At 39.9% G+C, this 10,611-nt stretch overlaps 2 protein-coding genes across 3 annotated transcripts; one reads left to right on the forward strand and one right to left on the reverse strand.

Annotated features, from left to right (window-relative positions):
• Positions 1 to 1,386: 1,386 nt before the first annotated feature.
• LOC144043298 (transcription factor BTF3 homolog 4-like) lies at positions 1,387 to 6,402 on the reverse strand. 2 transcript variants are annotated; one of them, XM_077556758.1, is made up of 6 exons: positions 6,332 to 6,402; positions 5,693 to 5,755; positions 3,609 to 3,722; positions 3,300 to 3,501; positions 1,864 to 1,923; positions 1,387 to 1,761 (listed from the first exon to the last, which is right to left on the reverse strand). In XM_077556758.1, exons 2-6 carry the CDS (start codon positions 5,744 to 5,746, stop codon positions 1,715 to 1,717), a joined length of 477 nt encoding a protein of 158 aa, XP_077412884.1. In that variant the 5' UTR covers positions 5,747 to 5,755; positions 6,332 to 6,402; the 3' UTR covers positions 1,387 to 1,714. The 2 variants fall into 2 exon arrangements, with proteins under 2 accessions (XP_077412884.1, XP_077412882.1); XM_077556756.1 differs by lacking the exon at positions 6,332 to 6,402 and adding an exon at positions 6,143 to 6,309.
• Positions 6,403 to 6,710: 308 nt separating this feature from the next.
• Positions 6,711 to 10,570, forward strand: txndc12 (thioredoxin domain containing 12 (endoplasmic reticulum)). The gene is made up of 7 exons (XM_077556755.1): positions 6,711 to 6,907; positions 7,116 to 7,176; positions 7,376 to 7,428; positions 7,500 to 7,573; positions 7,654 to 7,723; positions 7,803 to 7,886; positions 10,003 to 10,570. The coding sequence occupies exons 1-7, from the start codon at positions 6,808 to 6,810 to the stop codon at positions 10,080 to 10,082; spliced, it is 522 nt and encodes a 173-aa protein (XP_077412881.1). The 5' UTR covers positions 6,711 to 6,807; the 3' UTR covers positions 10,083 to 10,570.
• The last annotated feature ends 41 nt before the right edge of the window (positions 10,571 to 10,611 follow it).

Raw genomic sequence — 10,611 nt, forward strand, 5'->3', positions numbered from 1 at the left:
ATGGGCGTTTCTAGGCCCGCATGAATTTCCCCCAGAGATAGCTACAATGGAGAAGCAACTATATATTTTCTTAAATACTATACAGTGGTATCTCAATTCACGAGTGACCTGATTTACGTGGGGGTTTCGACATACGAGCTCAGCCAGTTTTTTGTTTTTTTTTAAATTATGCTTTCCCCCGAAGCTATTTATTGCCATTTCTAGTTCAAGTTTACTGTGAAACAAAACATGAAACAGAGAGAAAAAATGTATGCGCAGGTCATGTATTTAAAGTAACCACATAACTTTTCACAGTCTGCTATTTTAATGCAGTCCTTCTCAGGAATATGCCTTTTTTCTTCTCCATACTAGAATAAAGTGTAATTGCACATCCACTACAGTAGGTGGCAGTGGCTCTCTCATTTAATCTTTCTTTTCAATTTCAGACAAACTGATGCACTTCAAATCATTTCCATTACACACTAAAAACAAAAAACAATAGTTATTCTTTGTTGTAAAGTGATCTATTTTCATTTTTTGTTGTTGTCTTTATAATTAGTAAGGATACAATGTGCAAAGGCGGACTTTTATCGGAAAATTTCAATTATCGGGCAGTTGGGGTGGGGTGGGGGTTTCCTTTTTTCAAGAGTAGCTGAACAGAAAATAATTGAAAAGCACTGGCTTGATGGCAAAACACGGGAAACACCTTAGACGGGCTAAAATAAACTACATATAAACCTTTAAACAACTTGTATTTTAACATATCGTAGGAAAATATGCACAGAACATACAACAGTACCGGCATATATTTTTTATTCTCCAGTTTAATTATCAAATCTGTGTAAATTGTAATACAGTATGTCCAGAGCCTTATATAGAGTTTGGCCAACTTCAGAAGGGTAACAAGTTGGCGTCCATATTTCATATGACCAGCAATTGACCAATCACAGCGTGATTGGTCAACTGCTGGTCACATGAGTCATGAGAAATGGATGCCATTTTGTTACCCTGCTGAAACCGAGTTGGCCAAACTCTCTCTCTCTCTATATACGGCTCTGAGTATGTCTGTATTATACTGCCCCCTGGTGGCCAAAGCGACCAGAAGGAGTAGCACAAGGTCCACTGAATTAAAGCAAGGAATCATGACAAACTATTATTTACGTTCTATTTAATTGTTTTTGCTCTATGTGTTATGAAGTTCAGTATTGCAGAGTGTAATCTTCCTTGTTAAAAACACATTAAAACATTGTTTGTTGTTGATTTTTGGGGTACTAGAAGATAATGATTGCATTATTGTTAGGGTTTTATGTTAATGTTTGAAAATTTCAATAAAACATGAGCTGGAGGAAGCAGCCTACCGATTTAGCCATTTTCCCCATGGAAATGAAAAGCAATAAAACAGCAATATTCCCCCAAAAAAGTTTTATTAAATCATTTCCAGCCACTATATGTAAAATGGATTCTTTATTGTCATCTTTTCATAAAGCATCTCTTAAATATGAGCCACGTAGAAAGAGCTGATTTAAAGCCGTTTGAGTCCTTTGGGTGCTGACGGGGCGTCCACAATCAAAAGGTTTTATGTAAAGATCTTTTTTTTTTCTTTTTTTTCATGACAGTGAGGATGCACCGCACCTCGAGCAACCGTCCCCCCGCAAGAGGAAAGCCTCTGAGCAAGCGAGCGCACGCGCGCGCGCGACAGGTTAAAGAAAGAAAACGGTTGGCGGCGAGCGAGGGATCAGTTGGCTTCGTTCTTTGAGGCTTCATCAAAGTTCTCCACGAGATCTGCCAGGCAAAAAAACAAAACAAAAAAAAACCTGAAGTGTTCTTTATTGTTCAGAAGCGATTAAAATATATCCGCTGGAGACTCCCGGGACGGACGCTTACCTGGAACGGCGTCGTCGTCCTCCTCTGCGATTTCCTCCTTCACGGCTTTCATGTCCATCGCTGCAACGCACACCAAACATCACGCGTCAACAAGTGGATTTCCTCACATCAATAGCGGCTCATCTTTTTCAGTCAGGTAGAAATTAGGGATGGGCGATATGGCCTTAACATGAATTCTGTTTGTTTTTTTTATGAGAAAAATGTATTTATTTTTTCCTTTCCACCTTTGATCTTAGAAATTTTCAATGGGAAGTTAAACATGGGAATTTTGGAAATACTGTATTCCAAAATGAAAAAGTTCCATTGGAATATTAGGAACTGAGGCTAATTTAGTGGAAAGATATTCTATTCAGGTATAAACAAACATTTTTGTTTCAGCAAAAGCAGACATCCATGTCAAATAGATACATTTCACTCAAGCGGCCTTGTTTGTATCTTATGAAGTGGTGTCACCTAACCTGAAAAGCTTGGAAATTGGGTTAAGACCAACCTTCCATTTTGTAAATTCCTGTTTACTCCATTGAAAGTGTCCAACTTTGAAAATTCACACAGTACAAGACATTTTCCCCCCAAAGAAAATTCCATCTACGATTAAGGATTTTAATCCGGTTGTCCCCCTTCACTCGTACAAAAATCAAATGACATCATTCATTACAATTTTTTTTCCCCCTCTTCTGGGATTTACTTTAATTCTACTGATACCAACCGGGCACTGAAAACGTTTTTTCCCCCCCAGCATTAACTTTATCAGCCAAGAAATAGATTTTTTTCCCCCTTGAAAAACCTGAAACCTCTGATCTCACAATTTTTCTCAAAAAATCTAAACTATTGGTCAGTCCAAACGTGTTGAGTGTTGTGTATCCTTGTTCAGATAAATAAAAGGGTGGCATCCCAACCGACGTTTGCTGGTGGCATTCTTGCAAAACGTTACAATATTACCGTGAAAGGGTCTGCTGACAAAGGTATGAAAGCCAAAGTATGGCATGACATGGGGACGCGAGTGGATATGGCAGGTAGGATATGCTTTTATACTTGAGATTAGAAGTATAGCAACTGTTTGTAATTAGTCAAAGTAACCAGTATGCATCGTTTACGTTTTTATATCCCGCCCCCGCAAAGAGATTTCCGGTTGCCTTTAGGAATAACGGCTGTGGATATGTGTGTATTTAAATAATTTTTCTACGTGACATGCCGACGGATTGGTGTATCTAGGCCTTAAGATTATTTTTTTTTTTTTTAAACAATTGCCTGCATATTTTGTATAAGGTTTGGAACTGATGATTCATATTTTCCTTACCTCTCGAAAGAAGAAAACGGAGGAATGTATTACGGAACTTTGCATGTAAATTGCAGTTCATATTTACTAAGGAATATTATTGGCCTGACTGTTTGTGTGTAGCTGCATTGTGTGTGTGAGCATTTTTGTTTCTACACACTTTGCCGCGGGAACTGCTCGGCCAGCTTGCGCAGGCTGCTGAGGCTGTCGGCGCCCAGCTGGCTGAGGATGCCGGGCAGCATCTCGGTCAGCTGCTTGGTCTCGGCGTGGCCCGTGATGGCGAACGTGTTGGCCGACAGCGACGCCTGCACCTTGGGGTTGTTGAAGTGGATCACTGTGCCGTCGTCTTTGATCATGTTCACCTGCGGGACACAATCACATTTGTATGCAAGTGGGTAATGTACGGCAGAAGGAAATAATAAAAATTTCAGCTCCAGATTATTATTATTATTATTATGAGATGCTTCACCTCCTCTATGCCTGCGATGTTGTTCACGGAGAGTTTCTTCAGAGAGCCTTGGAGCTTTTTGTCGTCAGCCGTTGCCGTTTTGTGGACCACCTTTTTCTTCCTACGTGCCGTTCCCTGAGGGAAAAAAAGAACTTAAGATACGCACAAACCAATCATCAGGATTCATTTGAACATTTTTCCTCCCTTCAGATCAACTCCAGCAAAGGCCCGGTTGTCAGATGCCTCAAGATGATCCTGAATTACTTTTGCAAGTTGCGTTAAGAGAGATTTTTCAACCGATGACTAACTTCCTTTTAGCCAGGCTTTGGCACCATCTAGTGGCAATTTAGGGAATTACAGAAACAGCACACAAACGTGATGAGAATTTGTCAGTACGCGACCTTGAATTTACTGTAAATGTCCAAAAACAAATCATGATGAGTTAGAATTTATATTAACGAGTTTGGGATATATTTAGGGTATAAACTACAGTGGTGCCTTAACTTGCATGCTTAATTCATTTTGCGACCACGTTCAGGACTCAAAACACTTGCATCTCAAATCATTACTAAGAAATCTTTTCAGAATTGATGATCCTATTCTGATTACTCTCACACGCAATCACTGCTTAGCGGTGTTTTGATAAGACACACAGGCAGCAAGTTATGTTAAAGCCTGATTCATATGGCAGGATAATCAACCCGATTTGAGCCCGATGCGCCCCCTGCTGACAATTTTAACAAATTGGTTCTGGCCTTCCGGTGCTGCAATTATTGTCCAATTGCTAATTAATCATAGTTTTGAGGCAGAAATTTGTGTTGACTAGTTATTGTGGCCTAAACCGAGTCAGTCGATTTTTTCCCCCCAGCCTTACAAATCATATTTCCTTCATTCACTGCCATTGACGGCTATAGACGTCAAAAATTCATTTGAACTATTTCTATTAGTTTAACATTTTTCCCCACTTTTGTTAACAAGAGTATGAAAACCTAGAATTTTTTTTATTGTACATGTAGAACAGATATAAAAATAGTGATTAATCGTGAGTTAACTAGTGAAGTCATGCGATTAATTACAATTTAAAATGTTGATCGCCTGTCGCCCCAAATTTTTTAGCATATATTTTTTAAATGAATTTATGGCAGTGGATGAGTTAACATGAATCTGAAAAATAGCATTACAGTGTTTCCCACAAATTTGAAATCTACTTGAGTGGGTGGACTCGGGGTGGGTTCTCAGTCCTGTTACTTGCGTCTCCTAACCTCATGATCCACAAGTGAGTGACAGCGAACTAATGTTACATGCGGTATATCTGGTCGTGACACGTTTTTTTTTAAAAATATGTTTTTATTAAATTTTCTTGAAAACTTCTTGGGTGATGGCCAGTTTACTTGGGTGGCCCGCCCAAGTATTAACATGGTGTGGGAAACACTGCATTATGTTGTACTTTATAAAAACATACAATTATAAAATAAGTAAAGGCAATTATATGATTCACGAGTCTTCGTGTCGAACTTCCTCGAATAACGACGACTCTCTGTACCCCACTTTAGACACCGCGCCCTCATATCTCACTGCATCAGTGTATTAGTTACACTGTACTTTACATACTCTGGCTTTAAATTTCACATCACAAAGACCTCAAAATTTCTGCTCTGCTATGTTTTCCATAAATTCAAAACAGCAAAACGGGAAAACTCCAATTATAACTCTCTTGCTAGCTTGTATGCACTGTAAGTCCTATTTGTGTTGAAATCATGCGTTTATCGGGGCGTAAAGCAAGCAGTCAAGGGGTTGAAATGAGGCCAACAGCTGGAGGCCCGGAACTCCCTGGCCCCCCTCTCCATCTAGCCATAAAGAGAACGCTGATGTCAGGAGGTTCACGACCAAAGGGGTGGGAAACGTACGTCTCGTGGGCCACACATATCAAGATCATTTGTTGCGGGCCCTCATGCTAATCCAATATAAAACCAATTAAAAAGACTTTGTGTAAACTAAAATGGCCACCCCAACTCTAAAACGATACTGCAAGTGCAAGCTATGTTTCATCAAACTTGCCGTCTACACTATATAATAATCACAAAATCATTAACAAGTGAGCATACCTTTCCACCTATCCGGACTTGGGCCTGGAGTTTGGCGAGCTTTTCTTGATTCATAGTGCTTTTCTGTGTGGGGGGGGGGGAAATGAGAAATAATTAATTAAACACCACCCCTAAAGTACACAAAATGGTCAATGTCTCATTAATGAGACAGCGTGTTGTTCAACAATAACAAGACCATCCAGAGAACAAAAGTACCACCGTCGATCGTTTTAAAACAATGGCATTTAAATTAACTTTACACTTTGTCCAGGCGAGGTTTCAACGACGACATTATTAAGCAGGTGTTACATGTTGTACACATTGTTCGAAGGCTACGGCGGCTAATAATAGCATAGCGCGAAGCTAACTGCGAGAGAGTACAGGCTCGCCACATAACGACGCGATTTTGGTCGTTTAAACCTCACAACGGCGTGAGGTCGAATTGGGAATTATACAATTTGACAGGTTTACCTTTAAACAAAGACGAAAGACTTGACGTTTAACTGCTGCTGCCGCTGTTGCTACTCGTGAGGCTAGCGGAAAGCAATTCTGTTCATTAACGACAAGGAAGTAGAACCACTTCCATTTGTGCTTTCAAAACAAGGGTTAGCAATGTTTTTAACTCTCGTTAATGTGTCGGAAATTTACATATAAACTTACAACATTGTTTTTATGCCGTTTCTGAACCGGACTGAAAGTGTGTAAATGCGCAATTTGGCTTGTTTTGATTGATTCGCGCGTGGTAAAAGTAGTTTGTGTTCACTTCTGGTGTGGTCACATCCTTTTGATGTTTAACTTGACGCCGTGGCGCAGCGCACCGGAACACGCGGTCGGGTAAAAGTCACGTGATCTCAGACTGACAAAAATAAAGGTTCATTTAAAAAAAAATATTTGGATGCATTGATTGTCTATATGTTGTTTTCGTTTTATATTAAACATTTAATAGTAGTGTTATATTTTTCAAATTACAAAAGTAATAACTCAAAGGAAAAAATCAAAGCGAGCGAACAGCGAGAGAATCCAGACGACTCCTCCTCTATTGTGAAACGTGAATGGTTGTACATCCGGGTTTACGCACGCCGCATCTATAGTTGCTTGCTTGTCGATAAAGGCCAGTTTTGCTTACCTAAAACAAAATGCAGACTTTTTTATTTAACACCATCTCATTTACAGCTTTGTACGCTTTGCTGTCTATGTCGTGTTTTCAACATGTCATCGGGGCGTCGAGCGGCAAAGGTGAGTGTTGAAGTTGAAGCTGAGCTTGTTTGCTAGCATGTCCCGACACTTTCACGTCATTTTCTTTGCATTCATGGGCAGATCTGAACAATTACAATCGCAAAACATTGAGCTATTTATTTTTATTTTATACCTTGCATGGGTAGTGGGGCACCGGCAATCGAGCTGTGTGAAAGCGACTGCCTTTAAATGGCTCTCACCTTTGCAGGTTTTGGGGACAACATCCACTGGAGGACGCTGGAAGATGGCAAGAACGAGGCGGCAGCCAGGCAAGTTGGCGATAGAATACGAGACATCAATTCCAAAGTGTTTAATAAGAGCTCTGTGTTATGTCAATGTAGGGTATGACCTTTTGTAAGTTGCATGCCACTTGATTTAAAATGAGACCTGAAACATTGCACTGTAGTTCTCTGTCCAATATTGTCTATAGGCAGCTAGGTTTGATGTTGTGCATTTGTGTGTTGCCAGCGGTCTGCCCCTCATGGTCATCATCCACAAGACCTGGTGCGGAGCCTGCAAAGGTAAACACTGAATGACAGACACACGGACAATGCTAAAATAGGATGACCATTTTGTTTTGGCGCTTTCCCAGCGCTTAAGCCCAAATTCGCCGAGTCCAAGGAGATTGCAGAACTCGCCCACAATTTTGTGATGGTCAACCTGGAGGTAAGCGACCCGTGGGTAAATAATCCACAGGAGGGAAATTGTCGCCAATCTCACACGCTGGTGTCTTTTGATCACAAAAGGATGAGGAGGAACCGAAGGACGAGGCCTTCACTCCCGACGGAGGCTACATCCCCCGCATCCTTTTCCTCGGTACGCCAACGTCGTCCATATTCTTCTCGGCATGTCGATTGGCATTTGATCGGTAGATAACGATTCAATACTCTTGCAGATCCCAGTGGTAAAGTCCACCCTGAAATCACCAACACAAATGGGAATCCCAACTACAAGTATTTTTACAGCAGCGCAGAACAAGGTATCACGTAGTAGACTTGATAGAAGTTCACGTGGCATCGTTTCCTTACCTTTGAGCTAAGGCACATATTGTCGCTGCTATGTGAAAAACACTTATGTCCTTTTTTTCTTCTTCAATTTTTACGCTTTTGGATTGTCTGCATTCCCTTTCATCCTAAAAATGTATATATAAAAAATGGACATAAGGGTTTTTTACGACGATATTTTACATTAGAAGAATCTCATGGCTCACAACCACACAAAAACGTCACAACTTACAAGTACTAAAATAATTATCTTTGTCTAAATTGAATTGAAGTCTATTAAAAAAATGTCACAATATTGTAAAAAAAAAAAAAAAAAAAAAAACTCATACTAGAAATAACAATGTGCTATTGTACATAATGCATGTAAACAACCCACAATCTCTAATAATGCTTAATATTGAGGCACACTTGCTAATGCACGCACTCATTGAGTTCCTCCACATATTGACTCGCTTCACAAACATATTACGTTCCCCATGGAAGGGCCAAAACATGCCTTGTGCAAATTAAACTGCCTTAAAAAAACAAGCCACCGGAGGGTGCTAGAACTGCACAAATGGAAATAATGTGCTGCTTTTAATATTGTGACTTGACGACTATAATGTGGCAGTTTTAATATCCACGATATTACAATATCGCCATTATCGTTACATCCCTAGTTCTAAAACCTTTTCTCACCACTGTACCTATCTAATAAGTCTGATCAGATGCAATGTGTCCAATCAGCAACTTTTTAGTTTTGCTTTTTGTATGAAGTTCGCCTGTTGTATTTTTGAAACCTCCTTGAGAGAAAGAAAGAACAGACAGGAAAAGGTTGGCAGGTTAGGAACAGCCCCGAAATACCAAGAGATTCATTCCTAAATATAAATATTATTTGAATAAATACATTACATTAGCAAGATGTGTAATTTATTCAAAGCTATTGCTTGTTTGACTTAGTAAAGAAGGCGAGGGGTGAAGGAGACCGATTTGAGGTCGGTGAAGGCATCTAGTGTATCTGCCAGTTGGGTTTCCATCCACAAAATGCGAAAATAAAACGAAATGGAAACGATAGCAATTCGAGGAGGAAAAAAAAGGGCCCAAAAATCACCCCAAAACGTTTTTATGCTTAGAGGGGGTGGATTTTTGAAGAAAAAAAGAAAATGCAAATTTTGGCGACGGAAACAAGTTTTGCAAATAAGCGCTGGCAAGACCGAATACACGTCCACGTTTTGACCGGATATTCCGTCTCGCGTACGTTTGTAGTCCCGAAGCAACGTCGGACGATAAAGTCAAGGTATGTTTGGGAAACGGAGATCTTTTTGGAATTAATTAAAGCGAATATTAATGCAATTTTAGATGGAAAACGGCAAGAATTACAAAAGCAAACTTGTACGACGTCGTCGCACGGCGCAGTCACTTCCTGTTCTTCTTCTTTTAAATTACTAGTGGATCACATCTCGTGATGTATGGCGCCACCTACTGTGGCGGAGTCCCCTCTCAAAAGAAGAACAGATGGAAACCGGCATATGTCGCGTGTTCGTATTGCGCATTTTCAGTAAATTTGCTTGAATTTGAACCAATTGGATGGAAACCTGACTATTGATTACATCATGTAGGAATAATTAACTCATTCACTGCCATTGACGCCTATAAACGTCAAAAATTAATTTGAACAATTTTTATTAGTTTTAAAAAAAAGTTTCCACTTTTGTTCAAGTATGAAAACCTACACGTTTTTTTTTAAATATTTTTTTTAAAGAAAAGATTATTACAAATTAGGGGATTCAGGCGATTAAAATTTGTAATTGTAATTAACCGCATGACTTCAATAGTTAACTCACGATTAATTAATTTTATACCTGTTCTAAATCTAAAACATTTTTTTCTGCTAGGTTTTCATATTCCGGTTAACAAAAGTAGGAAAAAAATGTTAAACGAATAGAAATAGTAAAAATGAATTTTTGACGTCTATAGCCGTCAATGGCAGTGAATGAGTTAAACTAGTGAGGACAGAAATTCCCAGTATGGTTCGACTCCATCTTCTCCTAATTCTTAATTCATGTCTCCACCAAACGTCACGGCGTTAGCGAATCGATTTTGTGTTTGCAGTGGTGTCGGGGATGAAGGAGGCGCAGGAGAAGCTGACGGGCGACGCATTCAAGCGGAGCCACACCGGAGACGAGCTTTGAGGCGGCGCGCGGCTGGGCGGGCTGCAAGGGCTACGTCATCTCGTACCCGCGCTCATATTGCCACCAACACTACATTTTCGCAGAAATGTCTACTGTACTGTCAAGGATGTAAAGTCAATCAAGTGCCAAATTGATGCACAACTTTGCAGGGTTTCCCCACACTGCGGCTCCAAAACGGGTCGGCGGCCAATTTTCCTCTGGTCGCCAATTTTCCAAACGCGGCGAGCTTTTTTAAAAAAAAAAATGTTCATCAAGTCGGCACATAATCACATTTGTTGTTATGAATATAATCTTTAGCGTTAATGTACACCATATGTTGGGAAACCGTATTGTAGACTACTCGCAAAAACCACGACTACTTTTACCCGCCAACTTTGAAAACGCCTCATGCTTCCGAATGTGAATTTATATTGCACATTTTTTTCCCCCTTTTATTTTTTTGCCTCATTTTATACCCGGTATTACAAATAAAGGTTTGTTGTAGTGAATGCTGTGTGTGCCAATTGTGTCGTGAGTCAAATACACAGTG

The sequence above is a fragment of the Vanacampus margaritifer genome, chromosome 2 (genome assembly GCF_051991255.1).
Source record: "Vanacampus margaritifer isolate UIUO_Vmar chromosome 2, RoL_Vmar_1.0, whole genome shotgun sequence".
In the NCBI taxonomy this organism is placed as follows: Eukaryota; Metazoa; Chordata; class Actinopteri; order Syngnathiformes; family Syngnathidae; genus Vanacampus; species Vanacampus margaritifer.